Source organism: Trichomycterus rosablanca, chromosome 12 (genome assembly GCF_030014385.1).
Source record: "Trichomycterus rosablanca isolate fTriRos1 chromosome 12, fTriRos1.hap1, whole genome shotgun sequence".
In the NCBI taxonomy this organism is placed as follows: domain Eukaryota; kingdom Metazoa; phylum Chordata; class Actinopteri; order Siluriformes; family Trichomycteridae; genus Trichomycterus; species Trichomycterus rosablanca.
The window spans coordinates 5,476,128-5,501,760 of NC_085999.1; the positions used below are offsets into that span (position 1 = coordinate 5,476,128).

General features: G+C 39.1%; 1 protein-coding gene across 1 annotated transcript in view; it reads left to right on the forward strand.

Moving 5' to 3' along the window:
- Window positions 1-25,633, forward strand: part of LOC134324744 (inactive dipeptidyl peptidase 10-like) — a 117,576-nt gene that overhangs the window by 85,565 nt on the left and 6,378 nt on the right. Inside the window, exons 6-20 of the mRNA XM_063006681.1 lie at window positions 1,988-2,040; window positions 3,138-3,219; window positions 4,667-4,787; window positions 9,264-9,418; window positions 10,400-10,497; window positions 13,713-13,836; window positions 13,934-13,972; window positions 14,112-14,219; window positions 15,236-15,327; window positions 15,732-15,779; window positions 17,416-17,534; window positions 17,667-17,708; window positions 19,177-19,221; window positions 20,454-20,552; window positions 23,512-23,581. Coding sequence (XP_062862751.1) covers window positions 1,988-2,040; window positions 3,138-3,219; window positions 4,667-4,787; window positions 9,264-9,418; window positions 10,400-10,497; window positions 13,713-13,836; window positions 13,934-13,972; window positions 14,112-14,219; window positions 15,236-15,327; window positions 15,732-15,779; window positions 17,416-17,534; window positions 17,667-17,708; window positions 19,177-19,221; window positions 20,454-20,552; window positions 23,512-23,581 — 1,295 coding nt within the window. The remainder of the gene's footprint in view (window positions 1-1,987; window positions 2,041-3,137; window positions 3,220-4,666; window positions 4,788-9,263; window positions 9,419-10,399; window positions 10,498-13,712; window positions 13,837-13,933; window positions 13,973-14,111; window positions 14,220-15,235; window positions 15,328-15,731; window positions 15,780-17,415; window positions 17,535-17,666; window positions 17,709-19,176; window positions 19,222-20,453; window positions 20,553-23,511; window positions 23,582-25,633) is intronic.

Sequence of the window (25,633 nt, forward strand, 5' to 3'; positions counted from 1 at the left end):
TAAATCCCCAGTGGTGCTATCAGCCAGTCAGGTTTCTACATACAGACATGGTTGGCTATGTTTGTGAAGGGGTGGGGCTGGTCGAGGCCCCGCAATGGATTGGCATCCTGTCTAGGGTGTATTATTGTGCCCAGTGATTCACGGACACAAGGGTAAAGCAGTGATAAAACATGAAATGAAATGAAAATCACTGTTGTTAAATAAGGATTATTATTCTTATGTATTACTTGTACAACTTCATATGTGTCAACCTAATACATTAAGCTCAATTAATTTTCATTCACAACACTGCCATGAATCATCATATCAATGTTACACAAGGTTTTAACAACTGCAGCTTTTGAAAAGACGTCTACATACCAGAGGAATGATTTTTAAACTCTCAGACTAAATTAATAATTGTATTTGCACCTTTTATACTGGTTAGTGAATATAATTGTAAACCATTTGCCTACTGAATCCAGCTGAAGTTTACATTCATAATATCATAAAGCACAATAAAGCACTATTCTATTCTATTCTATTTTACCCCTTGGTGTGAATAAGTCAGTAATGGTGGCTTGGTGGGTAGCACTGTCACCTCACAGCAAGAAGGTCCTGGGTTCGATCCTGAGGTGGGGCAGTCCAGGTCCATTCTGTGTGGAGTTTGCATGTTCTCCTCATGTCTGAGTGGGTTTCCTCCAGGAGCTCCGGTTTCCACCCACAGTCCAAAGCCATGCAGTCAAGTTAATTGAAGACACTGAATTGCCCTATAAGTGAATGTGTGTGTGTGTGTATGTGTGTATGTGTGTCTGCTCTGCGATGGACTGCCGCCCACATCCAGGGTGTTACTGTGTGCCTTGCGCCCATTGAAAAGCTGGGATAGGTTCCAGCATCCAGCCCCCACCCCCCCGCGACCCTAACTGGATAAGTGGTTAAGAGCGTGAGTTAGTGTTCTCAGTGTTAACAGTGTAAGCTTTAAACCACTGCAGCCCTGACCAGTATAAAACTGTTGCTATGGAAACTTGGAAATTTAGACATCAGAGCATACGGTGGCACCCAGCTTCAGTGATTTAGCTTCATTCATACCGTCTATAGCCTGAAATAAAGTGCTTACTAAAAGAACATGTCTCCATTTTTGTAAGTACAGAAATGGAACTTCAAAGGAAGGAACTTCAAAGGAAAGTATTTGTGTTCCTGCATTATCAGTGTGTTTATGTGAATCATTCCACATTCATGAGTAGATTAACTTTTTACTTTAATGCTTGCATTTTTGATAAGTGAAAAAAACAGCTACACATGTTTGCTATCTTGTGTGAAGGTTGTATTTTGTATTTTGTATTTTGTATTATACTGATGATCCATAACATTAAAACCACCTCCTTGTTTCTACACACATTGTCCAGTTTATCGGCTTCACTTACCATGACCAACTCAAACAGCAGCAATAGATGAGCGATCGTCTCTTACTTTACATCTACAAGGTGGACCAACTGGTTGGAGTGTCTAATAGAGTGGACAGTCGAACATTCACTCGAACATGGTATTTAAAAACTCCAGTAGCACTGCTGTGTCTGATCCACTCATACCAGCACAACACACACTAACACACCACCACCATGTCAGTGTCACTGCAGTGCTGAGAATGATCCACCACCTAAATAATATCTGCTCCGTGGGGGTCCTGACCATTGATGAACAGGGTGAAAACAGGCTAAAAAGGTATGCAGAGAAACGGATGGACTACAATCAGTAATTGTAGAACTTCAAAGTGCTTTTGTTATGGCTGATCAGTGTATGGTTCCATTATATGTAAATTGGATGTAAACAAAGGTACATTAAAACGATTGTTTGTGATAATGACACACACTTCAGATGCGGTGGGTAGAATCATGTTCAAAATCCATCAATGTCTCAGTAGAGGAATTGGACGAAAACTGCTCCAGCTGCATATGTTTTTATATTCGTGAGCATTTATTATTATTATTTTTTTTTCTTATAATTTCAGGTTTACCGGCACTCATTTACAGCCTCATACATCATCTACAGCATCAACACCAGGTAAATTCATGCTTTTGTGATGTGAAATAAGACCACCAGAGTGAGTAACTAGTAATTTTGAATGCGAATGTGATTGTGTGTATGTGGCATTCAAATCTGTTCACGTAAGTCGCACACGGACTCGTTTCAAATGACTCGGACTCGTTTCAAATGACTCGTCGACTTGTGACTCGCAAAAAATGACTTGTGGACAACAAAAGTCAGCAACATTAGTTACGTGTGACAATTATATATATATATATATATATATATATATATATATATATATATGATCTGACATTCTGATCGTGTCATTTTCTGCTCTCTACTAACGCTCCGGCCGTTTTAACCCACAACGCACTCAATGGGTAAATGTTCCAGCCAGCTTCCGGCATAGTGATGAAGCGTCGCTCCGTACTTAAAATGTTGTAATACCCTACGTTGTGCACTTCACAGTAACAGATTATGTGAATGGAACGCTCCTACAGAATTGGCGCTAATGATTGTACGAACCGCTTTCTGAACCAATCAGACCTTCTGATTGTAATTGTTAGTAAGAAATGCTGTTATTTGCATGTATTTAGTTTGCAGCGTCACACAGATGATTGTCAATGAAACGCTTGATCGGCTTTCTAACGAGTTCGTGTTTTACTTCACAACCGGGAAAAGTTTGGAGGTTTTTAATTATAAGCACATTTACAAAATAACGAATTATATTCCTAATGGGACACTCGGTTATAAATTTAATAGCATCTGGAAGAACATAAGCTAAGGTAAGCAGTATTATGGATTTTTGATGTGTTTGGGATATTGGCCGCTGTGCTGTAATTTGCAATGAAAATAAAACGTCATTTAAGCTTTTAACTGGTAACTAGGAAAGTAAAGGCACGAAGTAAAACGACTAAATACACTCGCTAATCTGTTGTTTTTTTTCTGAACTTACATATTTTTTGTTTATTTCTAAGCTACATTTCCAATATAAGTTTTGTGTATATTATATTGACTCATGACTTGACTCGGACTCTAGCCTAAAGACTCGTGTCTTGACTCGGACTCGTATTTTGTGACTTGTGAACATCTCTGGTGTGTGTGTGTGTGTGTGTGTGTGTGTGTTACAGAGAAGTGAAGGTGTTGGATCCCCCAGAAGTGCCTAACTCAAGATTACAGCATGCAGCATGGGGCATGCAGGGACAGCAGCTGGTAAGGAATAATAAAAACATATTCTTTGGTTTGGATTACAAAATGCTATTTGCATGCATTATTTTCACAGGCGTGTGTATTTATTCAGTTTAAAAGTAGCTGCCTGGGCGTGCCTTGTTTTGTCACAATGCACAATTAGATAAAAATGCATGAACAATACAATCATTTTTAAAAGCCTTTATTAGTTTACAACTTTGTTAAAGCTTGTTGGTGTTTTATAATGAACTTATCTGGCATGTGGTTTTGGAATGTAAAATATATGACGTGTTAAATGCACTTTACTGAAGTAAATCAAACCAAATATGAAACATGTACATCTTTGTTTGTGACTTCCACTTTTAGTGTCATCCTCCTTTCATCAATTGCATATGCACAAAAGGCAGAGGCACAATTTTCCTTATATTAATCTATTCTTTATCATTTCCTTAAATACATACATATATACGAGGAATCTTCAAAAAATGTCCAAACTTTTATATTTTGGTTATAAGCGGTGAGGGTGGGAGGAGTAGTAATCAGTCGTGTCTGAGAGACTGAGAGATGCTTATAGTCCTGATTTAGCTCCATCTGATTTGCACCTTTTTGGATGCTCCAAAAAGCTTTAAGGGGAAGAAGATTTTCAAGTGATGATGTGAAAGCAGCGCTGCATCAGTGGCTATGCGCTCAACCAAAAACATTACGACGCTGGAAAAATGCATCAGAAGGCGACTATGTAGAAATGTAATGTCATTAGTTTTTGAAATTGTGTGAGTGTGTGTGTGTGTGTGTGTGTGTGTGTGTGTGTGTGTGCGTTCTATAGGAGACAGAGAAAATGTGATCTTAATAGAACTTAGTCATATTAGTATATCCACTCACCCTAGAGAAAAGATGTGAAAAACACCTCAAAAACTTTGAAACACCTCAAAAACATTACTGCTAAAAATAACTTATAATAACAAAGAATGTGGCCAATTAATTTATTTTAATGCACAAAAAATTGTAAATGTTTCAGTTATAAGTAACACTAGTGTTTCTACAGTCATTTTTTTTGAGTATCTGTAGTGACTGGAATTTGACATTATTTCCCCTTGACACTACACTACTTTTAAAATTTGAGCTCGTTTGTGCTCTCTGCAGGAGGTCTGAGCTGCAGAGTGGGTGATTCTATCAGTCCTCTGCTACAGTGTGTTAGCATGACCTTCAGATGGTGTTTAGCATTACTGACCAGCAGGGGTTTTTCATTCAAGCCCTGGCAACCCACTGCTTTGCATAATTTTGTGTATGCGCTGTTCTAACACACCTGATTTCTCTACTGACAGGCTCGCTAATTAGCCGATTAGTCGAGTCAGGAATGTTAGATCAGGGAAGACATGGTATCACGCAGAGTCTCTAGATCAGGAGCTAATCAGCATGTCTATCTTAAATTCAGTATGTGAACTGATTCTTATTTCTGAACCTTTGTGTGCAGGTGTACATCTTTGAGAATAACATTTATTACCAGTCAGACGTGAAGAGTAACTCACTGAGGTTGACCTCATCAGGGAAGGAGGGCGTTGTTTACAACGGGATCACTGACTGGCTTTATGAGGGTAAGAAAGATTTTTTAGTTTTTTATCCAATTTTCTTCCAAATGATAGTCAGCTTTCTCTTTTAGATAAGTTTGGTTAAAAAAGTATTGGCACCCTTGGTAAAAATGTGTTTTTAGTTCATTAGCTCCAACCTACACTAAAATTTTGAGCTCATTTTATAATATTATTTATTGTAGTGAAATGAATTCATCTAAATGTATTCATATTAAAAATACAGTGGTACTCTAAAACTCTGTCAGTTGGTTCTGGGAGTGGTGTTGAGTTTAAAAGGCGTTGAGTTTTAAGGTATTTTTTCCCATAAGGATGTTTGGGAAACCTGTTAATGCGTTCCAGGGTTCCTATTTTAGGATAATGTAAGATAATGAGGTTGTTTTTGACACTTATACAATGAAAATAACACAAATATAATATAAAATACACTGAAATACAATTTAAAAAACAGTTAAAAATCAATAAAAAATACAATAAAACCTGCTCTTTGGTGGCGCAGCAGGATAGTCCACTAGCACTCGGTTTGAAACTCGGTGTTGCCACCGGTCGGCTGGGCGCCATCTGTTGGGCATAATTTGCAGTGCCTGCAGCAGATACTAATTGGCCACCATATCTGCAGGGTGGGGGCCGGACTATGTGTGGGTGGATGGGTGTTCATACGCTGTGTAAGGACCCTGATTGGCGTAAGAGACGCCTGTGCAGAATGCAGGGGCGATAAGAGGAGGGCTGTGCACGTGTCGGATTAGGCAGGTACAGCGACGATGCAATCTGGTATCTCTCAGCAGTGGAAGACAAAATTGAGTGCGCTAAATCGGTAGTAGTAGCAGTAATAGTTAATAGAAGTTTAGTGTTCCTATGTCGTTCTTTTAATATATTAAGTCACATTAAGCTTTTTTTAACGTTAAGCATTTTATACTCTCTCGGGAAAACTGATTCTCACAATTTCTCAGAACCCCGAGCTGTAACACAAGTTTAAAAGTGAAACAGGAAAAACACACCTGAACACAGATACATGTGGAGCTTTCAGAGTGAATCTGATTGAGTTTAAGGGTACAAATTTCTTGATAAAGGGTGTTGAGTTTAAAGATTTTGAGTTTAGGGGACGTTTAGTTACAAGGTACCACTGTATTAGTAAAAATATCTTTGTGTTAAAAACATTTTTTAACAAAACCATGTGTCACCATGTGTTTTTGACAACATTATAAGTCACTGTTTTTAAAATCACCCAAGTATCAGGCACTCAAGTCATCATCCATGACATTTTGTTTCCCTAGTCATTCATCAACGTGGTAAATATTGGAGTAACAACTGATAAAGATGACATAAAAATGTACAGATCTGCTTAAACTGGTTATAAAAACATACTTTCACCTCCTGACAACGCCAACATTTACTGTTAGAAAAATAATTAATACATTTTAAACAGGGACTGGTTCACCAATGCTTTTAAATTTCTAGCTAGGGCTTCAAGAATGCTCAATTTATTAAATATTAAAGGCTTGAGTGTCAATAACTGTCACACTGTGTGGAGTTTGCATGTTCTCCCTGTGTCTGTGTGGGTTTCCTCCCACAGTCCAAAAACATGCAGTCAGGGTAATTGGAGACACTGAATTGCCCTATAGGTGAATGGGTGTGTGTGTATGTGTGTCTGCCCTGCGATGGACTGGCGCCCCGACCAGGGTGTTACTGTGTGCCTTGCGCCCATTGAGACCTGGGATAGGCTCCAGCACCTATCTAACTGGATAAGCGTATATCGAGTAAGTGAGTAAATATAATTGAGTTAGAAGTGTTGGAAAGATTGACTTTTTAGCCACCTTTTTTTCCCATCTTTACCCTGAATGGCAATAATTCTAGTGTATATTCGAGTGTATACTTCATCCCAATCCCAGTGACAGCCACGACCGTGTCATAGCACTCACAGCCCAATTCTGAGCGTGTTAGCTAACAGACATCCCTAATTGGAAAGTTTCACACTGATTGACAGCAGAGACTGGAATCCACTCACAGAGGACGGCCACTTATGAGTAAGTGTAAAACCTTAGAGACTTGCACGACTCTCTAATGCAATTTTCACTCATGTCTGAGGGCCTTAATGCACCCAAACAGGCACGTGCGGAGATAGAACCCAGGTGGTGCTCAAGCGCCTGCCCTTTCAGTCTGCCCCCAAAATGTCTGTCCCTGCACCAAAAAGAATGTGTTTTCTTGTTAAGTTATTTGGACCCACACCCGTTTGTGTCGTTTAAACTTGTTTCTTTAACGATCAGCAGCTGTCAGCAGCCAGAGAGATTAGCTAATATATTTAATTTATTAATTTAGGGTTTAATATGAATAATAAATGTTACCTTTAATAAAATTGGTCTCCTCATATTCTGCACATAAAAACTTGTGTATAGATTTTTTTATTATAAAATATATCTTGCTTTAGACTTTTACCTATAATAAAATAGATTAAAGATTGTAAAGCAAAAGGTCATTTATATCGTAAAACTGATAAATAATTTAAAATTATTTGACACACGTCCAACTATTTTTTGTTCAAGCATGGTACATTTTCAAACAGTAAATAGCTCTTAACTTGTATTACTTTGATCATACTCCAAAAACCACTAAACAGACATGATTGACGCTCTCCTGAAAAAATTAAACAAACCTTGGACTGATTTCACACCTGCTATTTACATCCATATATAATACATGTATAATACATGTATTTTTACATACACCCATGAGGCATAACATTATGACCACCTTCCTAATATTGTGTTGGTCCCCCTTTTCAGAATCAGAATACTTTATTGATTCCAGAGGAAAATTGCAGAATTTTGCAAAACAGCCCTGCAACTGTGCTGCACTGTGTATTCTGACAACTTTTCTGTCAGAACCAGCATTAACTTCTTCAGCAATTAGAGCTACAGTAGCTCGTCTGTTGGATTGGACCACACGGGCCAGCCTTAGCCGCCCATGACCGTGTCGCCGGTTTACCACTGTTCCTTCCTTGGACCACTTTTGATAGATACTGACCACTGCAGACCGGGAACACCCTACAAGAGCTGTAGTTTTGGAGATGCTCTGACCCAGTCGTCTAGCCATCACAATTTGGCCCTTGTCAAACTCGCCCAAATCCTCACGCTCGCCCATTTTTCCTGCTTCTAACATCAGCTTTGAGGATAAAATGTTCACTTGCTGCTTAATATATCCCACCCACTAACAGGTGCCGTGATGAAGAGATAATCAGTGTTATTACCTTCACCTGTCAGTGGTCATAATGTTATGCCTTGTCGGTGTATAATACTGTATATATAATGTATATGTACATCCTTGTGATATTTAGTATTTAAGTACAGTATATAAGTATTTTCCCAATATTTTATTAATAGCAGCATATTCACAATGACTTTCAAATAAAATTGGTCATAATGTTATGCCTGGTCGGTGTATATATAATATTATAATACATATACATGTTTAATATCAAATGGATGTTTTAAATACATTTTCACCCTTATCACAGCACTGAAAGCATTCTGGTAATGATTTAAAATGTACGTCAATACAGTTTCAAGCAAAATATTAAACAGGATAAGACTTCTTGGAATGATTCTCAGGGGGTTCAGGTTGGAACAGGTTGTGTTTAAAACACATTGTTGGGGCACCAATAATTTAAGACTAGAAACATTGCAAAAAAATTAAAAAAGTTAAACTATAAGCAAGAATTGGTCAAAGCCTGCCATACTGCCAAACAGTGCTTTAGTGAATAATCCAGATGTTTAGGAACAAAATTTCTTGTGGTAGCAAAGATTTAATTTTCAACTGCATGAATATTTCAAGCAAGTTGTCAAAATGGTGTATGTTTGTTCAGAATTTTAATAAAACGTGTTTATCATGTGTGCAATTATATGTACAAATCTCAACACAGTTTCCTTCAAACTTCTATTAATTATTTACATTCTGTAATTTTCTATTTTTTTATTTTGGAAAGAGTGGTGAAAATAACGTGTTTTCTGCTCAAATAAGCAATTGCTTCTCATTCTGCTGCAATAATCCTAATTCAGATGGAACAGACTGTTAGTTTATCCCAGACACTGATTAAAAATGAATTTGACAGTGTGAGGGATCTGGAGCTGTGTGCTGAGTGTGTGTGTGGGGGTGAAGGGGGAGGGGGTGAGGTTGAGTTAGTGGATGCAGATGTGCTACTCCTTTTTATGCGTTCACGTTTGATAATTAAATTGTGTCGACAAGTCTTTACTCAGAGATGTAATGCTCTGATTATTACTCATCTGGCTTTAGCTGACTGATACACACACACATACAAACACACACAAACACACACACACGGCTTAGATCAAAGTGTTAATGAAGGCTCTAATCAACATTCCACTTGCTTCATCATTCCATCAGATCTCTTGATTATACAGACAGCATCATTCATTTACAAGCAGTGGACATCAAGTGTGTGTGTGTGTGTTTGTTTGTTTGTGTATATAGAGGAGATTCTGCATACACATGTGGCTCACTGGTGGTCTCCTGATGGTGAGCGATTGGCATTTTTGGTATTGAACGACAGTCTGGTGCCCAACATGCTGTTGCCCACATTTACTGGAGCCACATATCCTAAAGGCAAACAGTATCCATACCCTAAGGTATGTCACACACACACACACACACACACACACACACTTTCTAACATTTATTAATGATTTTAATTAAACTGAAACAGTAAACAACAAATAAGTCAAAAACCTAGTCCATTTTGACCTGCACCGTTCATTTTTAAAGCTTTTTATAATTATTATGCATCACTATGTACCTTAATCTGATGCAACTATCCTGCACTGTCATGTTTAGCATTAGTCCATTATTTATTTTAGGACCTATATAAGTATATATAACAGTATTAAACGCTTAGAAAAAAGTCCCTAGGCGCCCAGGTGGCGCAGCGAGATATTCCGCTAGCACACCAGCGCCGAGATTCTGACTCCTCGGTTCGAAACTCGGTGTTGCCACTGGTCGGCTGGGCACCTTCTAGCGGGCATAATTGGCAGTGCTGCAGCAGAAACGTCTCTGCTAGGGGGGGATGACTGGACTATGTGGGTGGGGTCTTCAAACTCTGTGTAAGGACCCTAATTAGCAGACAGAGAGGCACCTGTGCAGAGTGCATGGGTGAAAAAGGGTTCCACTAAGGGCTGTGCGTGGGTCGGAGGAGGCGTGAGCAGCAATTTACCCACCTCGACTTATCTAGCCTTATCTAAGGTTGTTGCTCATGACCCCATGCTATGAAACAGACCTAGCAAAAATAGAATTCATAAGAGTGTAGCATGAAGGCGACGATTGCAATTGATGAGAAACAGCAGTTCTCATCCTGCATTTACAGAAAATCTTAACGATTTCCAAACCTTTAGGAATATTGTTCTTATAATTAATCACTGTAAACATAATTATAATTAATCTCATAACTAATCACTGTAAACACACACACACATACACACTTGTCCTGTACTGTAATGTATTATGTTATTTAAGAAACATAGATGTGACTTAGCACTAGTATCATTATTTTATTGTTACATGTAGTTGCTCTGATATTTAAAATTTGTGATATGTGTGTGTTGCTGTGTTTGAAGGCAGGTCAGCCCAACCCCATGGTAAAACTCTTTGTGGTAAATCTTTATGGGCCGACACACACTTTGGAACTCACTCCCCCCGACGAACTTAAACTAAGGTGAGTTACCTAAAAAATTTAATTTTAAGTGGAAATTGGAGTGGCTAGACGGTCAAATCCCAAAAATGCTCTGGTGAGATAGATGTAAGCCATCATGGATTTTTCTGATGTAACTGTGGTATTATTGTAATAACCATTGCTTACAAAAATTCCTCAGAGAGAACAGAGGGTAGTGATGGTTATACAGTCTGCTCCAGAATTATAAAACTCTTAGTAAAGGTGGAGAAGAACATTGAGAATAATGTCTGGTTTTGTGGTTAATTAGCTCGAACTTGTGGTTAATTAGCTTAAACACTGAAAATGTTAGACAAATCTAACGTTTAGTACATTTCTTTCAAGAAAAAAAGATTTTAAACGTATTATTATTGTACAAATACATTGTGTATTCCTTTGTGCAACCAATCTTTGCCAAAATAACAGCAATAATGTCCAAAGACAGTCCAAAGGGGAAAACGGGAGACAAAACGGGATTGAAAATAAAGCACAAAAAGGACAAGCCAAAAATCAGAGTTGAAAGACAAAAATGAGGCTGATCTAGCAATCAAGTGCTGATTGGCTGGCTGAGTCACAGGACAGACTGGTGCATCTTGGGAGTTGGAGTTCATTAAATTGGAAAAGTCTGTGGAGGGACTGGGAAGCGTGACAAATAAGAGCTAGATGTAAAAAGATAATAAGCCACCATGTGAATCAGGACACTCTGCCATCGTCGTCTGTGCTCACATTGTGTCTGATATGCTTCTTAATTTGTGAATGGGTTTTTAAATCCCAGTAATGATGCTGTACCTGACAGACCATGTCAGAGTCACTAATGTGCTGGTTTACAAGAATAATAAACCAGCAAACACTTTAAAGCCTGAATTCTACTTTACCTGAGATTACTAGCAAATAATAAGCCAAGAAAGCTTCAAAAGTGTGAACAAAACTGTGGTATTATTGGGAATATTTGTGTGTATTAACAACACACAATTATTCCTTAGTTACCACAAGACATCAATAATCTCAAAATAATATATTTAAAATTATAATTACAATATAGTTAAAATGCCACCACAGTTTGCAGCTAAATTGACAGTCAATTCATATGAATGTCTGCAGTTTAATGCACCAACATCCTTACAATACATCTTAAAGTAATAGTTCAGCAAAATATACAAAGTGTGTTACATACAAGGTGTGTTATTGTCAATACTAAATAAAAACATTTGAGTTCTGCGTGCCCCTTGGTAAGCAATCAACTTGTGAATAAAAAAGCTTTAACCACTTTATCCAGTGTATAATCTAAGTGGGTAGCACTGTCGCCTCACAGCAAGAAGGTCCTGGGTTCGATCCCCAGGTGGGGCGGTCCGGGTCCTTTCTGTGTGGAGTTTGCATGTTCTCCCCGTGTCGGCGTGGGTTTCCTCCGGGTGCTCCGGTTTCCTCCCACAGTCCAAAGATGTGCAAGTGAGGTGAATTGGAGACACTAAATTGTCCAAGACTGTGTTCGATATAACCTTGTGAACTGATGAATCTTGTGTAATGAGTAACTACCGTTCCTGTCATGAATGTAACCAAAAGTGTAAAACGTGACGTTTCAGTCCAGCTCCGATGAATGTAAGTTACATCCATGTGTCTTGCTACTGCTTCCTGTAATAAAGATTGGGACAGTGGTAGCCTAGCGGGTAGAGCTTTGGGCTGTCGACCGGAAGATTGGCGGTTCAAATCCAGGCGCTTCTATGCAGCCACTGTTGGGTCCTTGAGCAAGGCCTTTAACCCTGTCTGCTCCAGGGGCGCTGTACGATGGCTGACCCCAGCTTCCAAACAAGCTGGGATATACGAAGAAAGAATTTAATTGTACTGTACACCTGTATATGTATATCTGACAAATAAAGAATATCTTATCTCTTAAAATCCTAATAAACAAACAAACAAACATTTAGAGTGTAATATTCTGAAGATTTTTGTCCTGATCTGCATGCCACACGCTAAATAATCTTTAAAGTAGTTATAATTAAAGTACTAATTAGGCTCTTGTGTATTAAGTCATTTAGAATAAAGTGTACTGTATGCCTTCCAGTCTTTTAGCCACTTGTGCATGTTATGTGACCCTTGATATGGACATAAACCAACAGTGAAAAGCCCTTTATTAGGTATAAAATTGTAATTAAAATGCATTAGGAGTTGTTTTGAAATTAATTTTGGCCTCTGAAATGCAATCACATCAAATCATGAGCTGCCTAATTATTCCTATCTCTGAAATTTAGCTAAACTCACAAATATCACAGTTGGTTAAGTATAATTTATTAAAGGAGCAGAAAAACTCTATTTACTATTAAAATGCAATTAAATGTTCAGCCCTCGCGCTATCTTCTGTAATTACTTTTGGTGGGGCTCGAACTCAATGTTTTTTTTCCCTCCTGTTATCTCCTTCTGCAGTAGTGTACACCAATCAGCCATAACATTAAAACCACCTCCTGGTTTCTACACTCACTGTCCATTTTATCAGCTCCACTTACCATATAGAAGCACTTTGTAGTTCTACAATTACTGACTGTAGTCCATCTGTTTCTCTACATACTGTTTTAACCTGCTTTGATTCTCAGTACTGCAGTGACACTGACATAGTGGTAGTGTGTTAGTGTGTGTTGTGCTGGTATGAGTGGATCAGACACAGCAGCACTGCTGGACTGAGAATAGTCCACCAACCAACAATATATCTAGCCAACAGCACCCTATGGGCAGCGTCCTGTGACCGCTGGTGAAGGTCTAGAAGATGACCAATTCAAACAGCAGCAATAGATGAGCGATCGTCTCTGACTTTACATCTACAAGGTGGACCAACTAGGTAGGAGTGTCCTATAGAGTGGACAGTGAGTGGACACGGTATTTAAAAAGTCCAGCAGCGCTGCTGTGTCTAATCCACTCATACCACAACACACACTAACACACCACCACCATGTCAGTGTCACTGCAGTGCTGAGAATGATCCACCACCTAAATAATACCTACTCTGTGGTGGTCCTGTGGGGGTCCTGACCATTGAAGAACAGGGTGAAAGCAGGTTAAAAAGGTATGTAGAGAAACAGATGGACTAGTCAGTAATTGTAGAACTATACTATAGTGCTTCTATATGGTAAGTGGAGTGTAGAAACAAGGAGGTGGTTGATCAGTGTATGGCTGTGTTTTATTAACTCAAGGGTCTGCCTGCATGTGTGTGTGTGTGTGTGTTGTTTTAATAGGGAGCACTACATAGTGATGGTGAAGTGGATCAGTAAGACTAAGATGGCAGTCAGGTGGTTAAACCGAGCTCAAAATGTTTCTATACTGACTGTGTGTGACTCCACCACTGGTGCCTGCATCAAGGTTTAAACACAGACACTCGCATTTTAACACACCTACATGTTCTCACATCAGAACGGAACTCTGTGGGTGATCATGCTTTTGCGGGTGTTTTTTTTAGAGACACGAGGAGATGTCGGAGCTCTGGCTCTCTAAACAGGTGAGATCTTTCTCTCCGTGTCTGAACCCTGCAGTCTGTTTTGAGAAGTGTTACCTGTGGAGAGCTCTTCAGTTAAAGAGTGCTATAGAGCTCTAGTACTCAGTCTTGTAACTCAGTGTGTGTTTTTCTCTCGGTGCAGAATCAGGAACCTTTCTTCTCTCAGGATGGCAGCCGCTTCTTTCTGTCTGTTCCTGTGAAGCAAGGTGGTCATGGAGAGTTCCATCACATTGCTATGTTCACCACACAGGTAAACATCTCACTCTGCTGTGCTGCTTTGATTTAAATGAAGTGTTATTGATGATGAATCAGAGAATCCTGTCTTATAAATCCTTTCTTATTACAGTTGTCCCCTAAACTCAAAATCTTTGAAACTCAACGTACTTCGTCGAGAAGTTTGTACTCTTAAACTCATAAAAGAAATTAAAAAATAATTTAATTTCAAATTAACAATGAACAGCCGCTTTGTTCAGCGCTTGGCTTAAGCGGTGCGGTAAATGTCATCAAAGTGTGCATATGAGGCGAATCTGCATTTGTGTGGAATAACCATCAGATTCACTCTGAAAGCTTCCACATGTATCTGTGTTCATCTGGATTCTCCTCACTGTTTCACTTTTAAACTTGTGTTATAGCCAATAGACTGGACAGTGAGTGGACATGTTATTTAAAAACTCCAGCAGTGCTGCTGTTTCTGATCCACTCATACCAACACAACACACACTAACACACCACCACCATGTCAGTGTCACTGCATTGCTGAGAATGATCCACCACCCAAATAATACCTGCTCTGTAGTGGTCCTGGGAGAGTCCTAACCATTGAAGAACAGCATGAAAGGGGGCTAACAAAGCATGCAGAGAAACAGATGGACAACAGTCAGTAATTGTAGAACTACAAAGTGCTTCTATATGGTAAGTGGAGCTGATAAAATGGACAGTGAGTGTAGAAACAAGGAGGTGGTTTTAATGTTATGGCTGATCGGTGTATGTGAGTGTGTGTGTTTGCCCTGTGATGGAATGGTGACCTGTCCAGGATGTTTCCTACCTTTCGCTCAGTGAATCAGACCCACTGTGACCCTGAATAGGATAAAGTGGTGGTAAAACAGACAATAAATGAATGAAATAGTTTTGGATTAGAACTGCAGCGTGTTCTGTTATTGGGTTTATAATCATACATGGTACATGCCAGCTAAAGGTGGGTGAGGCTGTTACAACTCTCACTCTCTACCACTCATATTTTCTATTTCTTTGGTGTAAATTTCTCAGGTTAGGGCGGACCAAAATGAGGTGCGTCACCTTACATCAGGAAACTGGGAAGTGACAGAGATTTTGGCCTATGATGAGAGCTCCCAGACCATGTGAGTAATCTGAAGCCACTTTTTCACAATCACAATTATAGGATCAATATAAACATGCACACATTTGCATTATGAGGCAGCACTTCTCACCTCCTGTGGAAATTTGTGATGACTGAACTGGAAGAAAAATTGGGACTAATAATAAAACACAAAAAGCTTATTGATTGTCTGGAACTTCCATTTTTCTTCTGAATTGCAGAAAGTGTATTTTGATCCCAGAAGCTCTAGTGTTATTACTTGCTGCTATTGAAAAGCTTTAGGTTGAATAAACGCTGCTGTAAGTCAAAAGCATTGTGGCAATGGTGGAACACACAAGAGACAAATAATTATCTTGGGTTTGAGCAATGTCTGTAAATGTACTGTTACTGCCTGATGTCACTTTGAGCTTGTTTTTTATCCCACAGATACTTCCTGAGCACTGAAGGGTCCCCGAGAAGACGCCACCTCTTCAGGTTAGGAACTAAAGCTTTGTGTTGTTTCCTTTGCGCTTTGGTTTTATTGTGATATTAGGATTGATTATGTGTTCACATATTAAGCATTTTTTTTAATACATAGTGTTTAGTTTTAATACAATAAATACAATTTTCATTATATTTTGTTTAGGAACTACAGTGGTACCTTGTAACTCAACGTCCCCTGAACTCAAAATCTTTGAAACTTAATGCCCTTTGTTGCGAAATTTGTAAACTTAAACTCAACGTTTCCCTTACACTTAACCCCCTTTTCTCCCGATTTTTAGCCCGTCCAATTTTTACCCAATTGCGTTATGCTTCCTCTCTACTGGTGCTGACCACCGCCCCTGATTGAGGAGAGCGAACTGACACACTTCCCATCCAATACGTGTGCAGCAGCCGACTGCATTTTTTCACCTGCACCAACCAAGTTCATATGTGAATCAGCCCTGATCAGCATTATTCCTCTACTCTGTGCAGACGCCATCAACCTGCCAGCAGAGGTCATAATTGCATCAGTTATGAGGTTCCTATCTGGCTCCCTAACCAGCCGAACGTTGTTCCTATAGCCGCCCAGCCCAGCCGGATGGCAGAGCTGAGATTCGATACGAAGTATTCGAAATCCCAGCTCTGGTGTTCTAGCGTATTTGACCACTGCGCCATCTGAGCGGCCAGTTTGTTAATTAACAATGAACAGCCGCTTTGTTCAGCGCTCGACTTGAGCGGTGCAGTAAGATGTCATCAAAGTGCGAATATGAGACGAATCTACATTTGTGTGGAATAACCATCAGATTCATCCTGAAAGCTCCACATGTATCTGTGTTTATCTGGATTTTCCTCACTGTTTCACTTTTAAACTTGTGTTCCAGCTCAGGGTTCTGAGAAATTGTAAGAATCAGTTTTTTATTTCAGTGTTGTTTATAATACATTTGTGTTATTTTCAGTGAATAAGTGTCAAAAACAACCCCATTATTTTACATGAACCTAAAATATATGCAGCTCCATGGGACCATGGAACGTATTAACAGGTTTCCCATACATCCTTATAGGAAAAAATACCTTGAAACTCAACGGCTCACAACCAGAACTCCAAAACCAATTGATTTTAAGTTTCAAGGTACCACTGTACTTTAATCATTTTAATGCTAGTTTTTAAAATAATAGATTGTGTTGAGCCACGACCCATCTTTGCTTGCAAAGACTAAACCTTTGTTGGTTCATGATATTCTCCCAAATATTCTGTTTTACTCTGATTTTGCCCTGTACCAACTTTTTTGGAGTGTGTTGCAAGCATCACATTCAAAATTTGTCTACATTTACAAAATACAATAATTTTATTAGCCAAAACTTTTATTTCTCGATCTTTTACTTTAAAAAAAATTAAAACACAAAGATTCAGACATCTCAAAGCTACGTTTGCAAGAAGTTTCTTTGCAACAAATTATTAGTGATATCAGTTTGTTGTTTTTGTATGACACTGGGACTTGGATATCATCTCACTCCTAGATTTAAGCTTATTCATGTTATTATCACATCATTATCATGTATATAATTTAATCTACTCTTTAAACATTTTCCCTGCTAGGTTTGGATATGCTGGTAGTGAATAATAAATGTATTCTTTATGGTTCTTTAGTGTGTCCACGATTGGTCTGTTTCCACGGCGATGTTTGACCTGTGACATGATTAAGAACTGTACTTTCTTCAGCGCCGACTTCAATCCAACAAACCAGCACGTTATACTGAACTGTAAAGGTACAGCATTCACATCCACTCTCTAACACTTCTGTTAACACACACCACATCTCAGTGCTGGATGATCTGTGTAATGTATTTTTAGTGTTAACACGAGGCTAACACACTAACACAGTTTTCTGCTCTGTTTAGGACCTGGAGCCCCCACAGTGATTGTTCACACACTCAACAAGTGTAAGTGTTTGTCTTTTTTAATACAGATACATACATACACATAATATGTTTCTAAACATGTGAAAGACATGCTTTACTATAAAGCGGTTCTTCAGTGCAGGCTCCAATTTCACATCATTCCAGCTAATTACTTCATTAAACAATAATATACAGTATGTCTATATTGGGCAACAGGATGGAACAGTAGTTCTGTTGCATCACAGCAACAATGGCTGGGTTAAACACCCCGTCTGGGCAGCCCGGGTCCTTTCTACATAGAGTTTGCATGTTCTCCCAGCGTGAATTTCCTTTCACAAGTCGGAAGACAGGCAGTCATGCCAATTTGAGCTACTAAAAAGTGTGTGTGCGTGTGTCTGCCCCAAGATGGACTGCCGATCTGTCCGGGGTGTTTCCTACCTTTCACCCAGTGAGTCAGTAAAGTGGTGGTAAAACAGGAAGTGAATTACTGTGTTTTTACCTGCACAGACAACCAGTTGCTGTTTGGGTTTTATCAGTAATAACCCACAGTGTGTTTCACCAATTGTGCAGCAGTCGCAGTAGTGCACACACACACACACACACACACACTCACACACTTGCATACACAGAAATCACTCACTGTACAGTCAGTGTGTTCAAGGTTTCTTTAATAAATGAGCTCAGAATCACTTTTCTGTTCTTAATTGTTGTCGTTGCATGTAAACTTTTCAGTGTACAAACTTTTCCAACTTTTTTCAAATGTTTCTTTTAAATGAGGAAATGATGCTTGATAAGTTTAATGTGAATGTCTCATATAAAAAGAAATCACTTTATTCAAGGAAGCTTTGACCTTGTCAATGAAGGAACTCGTCTCAAGGCCTGTTCATGCATTTCTCTGATAGCATTCACACTGACAAAGATGTTTTCATAAATTAATAATGGTAATGATTCCATTCAGCTGCTCCTGTTAGAAGTTGCCACGGCAGATTATTTGTTTGTATTTGGCACAGTTTTTATGCCCTGCCTGACGCAACCCTCCTATTCATTTGGGTCTAGGACTGGCACTAAGGGTGCACTGTTATGTCACGAAATGTCTGGGTTCACATAAAACCACACGCCTTCTGTATTTGTGAACCCTGCTCAGGATTAGAACCTCCCAGGACCCCGGCACTGCCGTTTCCAGCAGCGTGGCTCCTATCACTGTGCTGCAGCAAACAGGCAACAGATTATTTTGTGATTTTTACCACTGTTACATTTTGTTTCATAAACTTAAACTTAAAAAGAGACAATAAAATAGTAATCGAGGTATGTGCATACTCGATAAGTAATTAGTAACACTTTTTGGTCACAGCTTGCACAATCTTCCTGTAGCTAGCTAAAAGTCTTTCTAGTCTTTACTAGGTTGTCTTGCATGCACAACATGTCTAAATCAGAATACTGTGGCTGCTTGCATTTATTAAAGTAGTTTATTAGTGTAATATTTGTTCTTTTATCATTTTTGTTCCATCAGTGCTGCACGGCAGAAGAGTGAACAGTGGTGAGCTGGAACTGCCTGGTAAGTTTCTATAGCTTTTCTTTGCTTTGTAAACCTGATTTAGACCCTTGGTGTTTAAATTCTTAGTCAGCTGCTTTGTCAGCCCACAGATTGAAGGGTCAGATAGTTCACATACTAGGGAATAATCGCATCCGCTGACAATATCTAATGCCAAATACAAAATCTTGATGAGTCACTTAAGGTATTTTTACTTAAGGTAAATTTATTCTTTTTTGTTTTTTGAATTTTCTATTTTTTTTCCAATTTTTCTCCCCCAATTTTTCTCCCCTAATCTAGTCGTGTCCAATCACCCCGATTGCATCCACTCTACTGATTCGACTCTTCATCGCTGACTGAGGACGCCTCTCAACTGACATACGCCCCCTTCGGCATGTACAGTCAGTGCAGACTGCATTTTCCACCTGCACGAGTCAAGTTCACACACCAATTGGCACTGTGAACGGAGGGCCACACCCCCATCAGCATCATTCCTCAGCCCTGTGCAGGCATCATCAGTCAGCTAGCAGGGGCCGCAGTTGCACTAGTTTGAGGACCCTAACCCTATAAACAACTCTGGTGTGCTAGCGTACTTTTACCGCTGCGCCACCTGAGCGGCCTAGGGTAAATTAATTCTTAAGGATGTCCACATTTATGACACGCTTACTGTTTAATGTTTTTAAAATTCTACTAATTAAATATTCTATTAATCAAATACAGCAGCTATGCATTACCATTCAGCAGATAGTGGTGCCCAAACACTGGCATATAACTGTGAACTACATGGGCAATTTAATGCTTATGCTCTCTCTTTCTTCCTCTTTCAAGATTCAAGGTCCAAAGAAACTAAATGAACAATGGAAATTGAACTTAGTATTTCATAATTTGGGATCAGCTGTCTGTGAAATTTTCTTGTATTATTTTGAATTTTTGGCAATGAAGAAGGACATGCATCTCTGTCTCCACCTCCCTGCTCCCATAATGACCACACAGTCGGTCATCTCTAGGTGATCAGGACTCTCTCTCTCTCTCTTTCTCTCTGAATGTGTGTGTACTATTACTATTTGCAAGTTTCTATAATTTACTGCTGTATTAGCAGACTGTGCATTAGAAGCATGTTAAGTGCTTACATTTCTCCAGCGTTTCTGACTTTGGTGACTGGTATTTTGTCAGGGGTAACACAACATCAGGGCCTGTGCATTCCGCAGCTAAATACTGGTAATGTGTTTACTCATTATTATACACTGTGTGTGCAGGTAACTTTATCCTGGAGAATAACACTCTCCTCCGAGCAACTCTGAGATATAAAAGGATCCAGCTGCCTGAGAATACAACCCTGAAGACTGACCGCTTCGGTAAATATTCATTTAACATAAGAGTGTTGAATGTGTTTAACAGTGAGTAGAAATCTATTTATTTAGGTGGTTATTTATTTGAATTCTTACATTTGGCATGTACATCAGTGCAGAACAAGGATTTTGCTTATTGCTATTATCCATGTACAGTTCACCCCTGTAGGGTTGCCATGTACACTATACTGCCAAAAGTATTCACTCATCTGCCTTCACACACATATGAACTTGAGTGACGTCCCATTCTTAATCCATAGGGTTTAATATGATGTCGGCCCACCCTTTGCAGCTATAACAGCTTCAACTCATCTATGAAGGCTTTCCACAAGGTTTAGGAGTGTGTTTATGGGAATTTTTGACCATTCTTCCAGAAGCGCATTTGTGAGGTCAGACACTAATGTTGGACAAGAAGGTCTGGCTCGCAGAGTTAAGAGTTCCTTTCACTGGAACTAAGGGGCTGAGCCCAACTCCTGAAAAACAACCCCACATCATAATCCCCCCTCCACCAAACTTTACACTCGGCACAATGCAGTCAGACAAGTACCGTTCTCCTGGCAACCGCCAAACTCAGACTCGTCCATCGGATTGCCAGACGGAGAAGCGTGATTCGTCACTCCAGAGAACACGTCTCCACTGCTCTAGAGTCCAGTGGCGGCGTGCTTTACACCACTGCATTTGCATTGCACTACGCTTTGCATTGCGCTTGGTGATGTAAGGCTCGGATGCAGCTGCTCGGCCATGGAAACCCATTCCATGAAGCTCTACACACTGTTCTCGGGCTAATCTGAAGGCCACATGAGGTTTTGGAGGTGTGTAGCGATTGACTCTGCAGAAAGTTGGTGACCTCTGCGCACTATGTGCCTCAGCATCCGCTGACCCCGCTCTCTCATTTTACGTGGCCTACCATTTTGTAGCTGAGTTGCTGTCGTTTCCAATCGCTTCCACTTTGTTTTAATACCACTGACAGTCGACTGTGGAATATTTAGTAGCGAGGAAATTTCACGACTGGACTTGTTGCACAGGTGGCATCCTATCACGGTACCACGCTGGAATTCACTGAGCTCCTGAGAGCGACCCATTCTCCCACAAATGTTTGTAGAAGCGGTCTGCATGCCTAGGTGCTTGGTTTTATACACCTGTGGCCATGGAAGTGATTGGAACACCTGAATTCAATGATTTGGATGGGTGAGTGAATACTTTTGGCAATATATTTATCTCATGAATATAAGTAGAATATACTTAACAAAGATAGAACAAATTTGTGGCTAAAAATAAACCAAAAATGGGCTTTAAATAAGGTGCCACTAAATGAGGTGGCCAAAAGAACAGAAACATAGTAACTAATGAAAGACAAAAGAACATCCACATTATGAAAGTAGTTGAACAGGGAACTGAGAACTGGTTGTCACAAAACAACACGCTAGATAGAGAACCCTCAAAACCACCCCAACCCTACCAACTGGCACTGGTTCTGTTGTGAGGCCCAAAAACACTGTGATACCGAGTGAGTTCCCAGAAGGAGATAAGTATGCTGGTATAACACACCAGCAGAAAACTGGGCCAGACCGAGCAGCTGGGTATCATGGCCATAGAGAGGAGCAGGTTTGCCAACAAATGAGCTGGCAAGTGTGAGAGAGAGAAAAGCGAATTAACGCTTTCAAGGCACAGATGATTGTCAATTGCCTCTTCCAGCCAAAATGGCAATGCAGAAGGACATGACACTTAATGTGGCTCACTGCTGAACTACGTCAGCAGCCACAACGTTACAAAAACACCCTAACTTTTTGGAATGATGCTGTATAGACAGAGAAATCAAAAATTACAACAAGTGTCTTATTAAAGTGGGCAAAAAGCAAATGCAGCATTTTACAGTAGGGACATTACACAAACATTTTTGGTGTATGCAGCAGGACATACAGCAATTTAATTTAAAGCAGTTCTGTGAAGATTGAATGAAAAGTGGATTAAAAGTCTTTACATCATGTACGACATCAAGTTACTAACAGTGCTCAGTTGCAACCATTAAGAGGGCATTTACTACAACGGATCTGGTCCAGGTACCATATTGGCAAGACGGATACCCTGGATACCCTCCCTGGTGCAACCTTACTATTTTTTTCCGGGCTTGGGATTGACACTAACACACAGATCTTAGCGGCCAAATTAGGCTTGAATAACTTGAATTGGTGGCCAAACATACTTTATTCATGCTTCACAACACGTGTTGTGTTTTATTCAAGCTCTCTTATTGTTTTGTGTATTGAACTGACAATTCCTTGTTTGCACCACTGTTTACCATAGTTCATGTCAAATCAAATCAAATCAAAGTTTATTTGTCACATACATGGTCATACACAGTACAACTGGCAGTGAAATGCTTTAGTGACTGCTCTGCCACAGTAATTACAAAAACTACAAAATAGTTAAAAAATATATTATACAGAAAATATAGAATGTATATAAAAGTAAGAATATAGAAACATTAGAAAAAAAATAACAATATAATTAAAAAGAGCAATTTAAAGTAAAGTGAACATCAGAAGAAATAACAATGTAATTACAAAGGGCAATTTAAAGTGAACAAGTGTGTAAAGTGACAAGTAGTGCAGAAACTGTGCAACATAATGCTACATAATGCTATACAGATGTGATAATATAATAAATACACAAGTACTAATCTATACATATACATACATATACATATAAAACAGTATACACGCATATACTTATATACACATACATATGTCCACATATATACACATACATATACGTACATATAAATTGGGTTGTGCACATTGTGTAAATTGGTCCTAAATGCTATTTTCATTGAGGACTCGAATAGCTTGTGGGAAAAAGCTTCTTCTCATCCTCTCCGTTTTGGCTTTTAGTATTTGTATTTGTCTTGGTTACAGGTTTTTGAGAGCTGTGCTTAGTTATGCTTAGTTTTTTGTTTTGTCTGTAGATCTGCCACTGAAGATTGCATTTCCTCCAGACTTCTCTGAGTCACGGCAATATGGACTACTGTTAATGATGTAAGCACTGCTATACTAAATGAGAATCTCTTTACTGATAGCCGCTATTTTTTTTTATTTAGTCCTCTTTCACATACATTATCAGAACAAAGGTTTGTAGACATAACGTGCTTTAACATTCAAACCTATAGCTGTTTAAGAGGAACAGTTACATTTGGTTATTTAATGATAGTAAATCATAGAATCTATTATTTAAAAGTTCATTATTTTTCCTTCATTCATTTGCATGAAAAGTAAAATAGAAATGGTCCAATGACATCACTGTGTCTGGAACACACTGAGTGAGTCAGTCTTTGAATTGACTCCCAGGGATTATTGTAGTGGGGCAAACTAGGAGGTTCATGATTTGTGAGTTGAAAGGTAATCAAGAAATATGATTAATTTTAGCTGTTTCTTCTTAATATAGACACGGTTCTATCATAGGTCCAAATTTGTTTTACTTTTCTTTCAAATGGTTTGATTTTTTTTTCAGTACCCAGTCATTACACAACATTATAGAATATTAACCATCATCCTTTGATGCTATGATATTATATATTTCCACTTTTTACTAGACTGCTACTGGTATTTGCATTTACAATGGCTTTAGTGAGATCTTTCAGTGATGTTGGATGAGAAGGCCTGGCTCACAGTCAGACGTTGGATCTGGTAGCGAGCAGAGCTCTGTGAAAGCCAGACAAGTTCTTCTACACAGAACTTTCCAAATTTTTGTATGGGACTCAATTTGTTTACTGGCCACTGCCAGGCCAATACAGGAAAGTGTTTTCCAAAAACATGCCACACTTTTGGAAGTGGAAAAAACTAAACTCTGGCAGGTAGTGTTAGTATTTGTCTGGCATCAGTGAAATGCTTATTTATCCAACTCAGAGATGTTGAGATGTTTATGCAGGATTTTGAAAAATGGACACACAGAGAGTAACATGTTTAGTATACTTATATGTTATGTGTTTTTCTTTTTAATGTTAAAACATTAGGGATCATTGTTGCCTTTTTATAACTGGACACCCAACGTTTTTGGAATGATGCTGTATAGAAATCAAAAATTACAACAAGGGTCTTATTAAAGTGGGCAAAAAGCAAATGCAGCATTTTACAGTAGGGACATTATACAAACAGTCATAGTAGTCTGAATGTGTGGGGTGCTTTACTGGATCAGGATTGAGATGAGAAAAGAGAGACGTGGCCGCGATGAGAGAATATCTTACATTAATGAAGAATTGAGGGCGGCATGGTGGCTCGGTGGGTAGCACTGTTGCCTCACAGCAAGAAGGTCCTGGGTTCGATCCCCAGGCGGGGCGTTCCGGGTCCTTTCTGTGCGGAGTTTGCATGTATCCTCCGGGAGCTCCGGTTTCCCCCAACAGTCTAAAGACATTCAGTCAGGTTAATTGGAGACACTGAATTGCCCTATATGTGAATGGGTGTGTGTGTGTGTGTATATGAATAATTAGCTGTCATTAGCATACACTAAGATTGATGGTATTTATCCACTTACATTGATTGTATTAAATGCTGCAATCACACTGATATTATGTTAATCTCTAAATATGCTCTTTAAAGTCTTGGGTTGATTTAATTATTATTATTATTTTTTTTAATAAAAGAAACCCAACACTTCCCTTGAGGTGCTTTTTAAAATGTTACCAGCACTCTTGACAACTGCTGGGAGTGCTGTGTGGTAATTGTTGACCTCAAGTATTTACGGTCCCATCTGTTCATAAAAGTCTGTTCACATTTTTAGAGTTTTGCTTTACAAATTGGTCTGGAAATCTGGACCTCCAAACCACTTGGTGCTGCCAATGTGCAGAGTGTACAGTCAGTGCTGGGCAGAAAATACATGAACAGCAGAAAAATTCTGCTGGCTGCTCTGTCAGTTTGATTTGGACTAATGGACGGATCCTGGACTGGTCTGAGTTTAGCCCAGACTGTATTTGTTGAATTTTGTTTGACTTTTATTTGATTGCAGACAGGATGAACCTGAGATATTTCATGTTTTGTGTGGTCGACACACAAATTTATTAATAAACATCTATTCCTGCATTTCAGGCCTGCAAC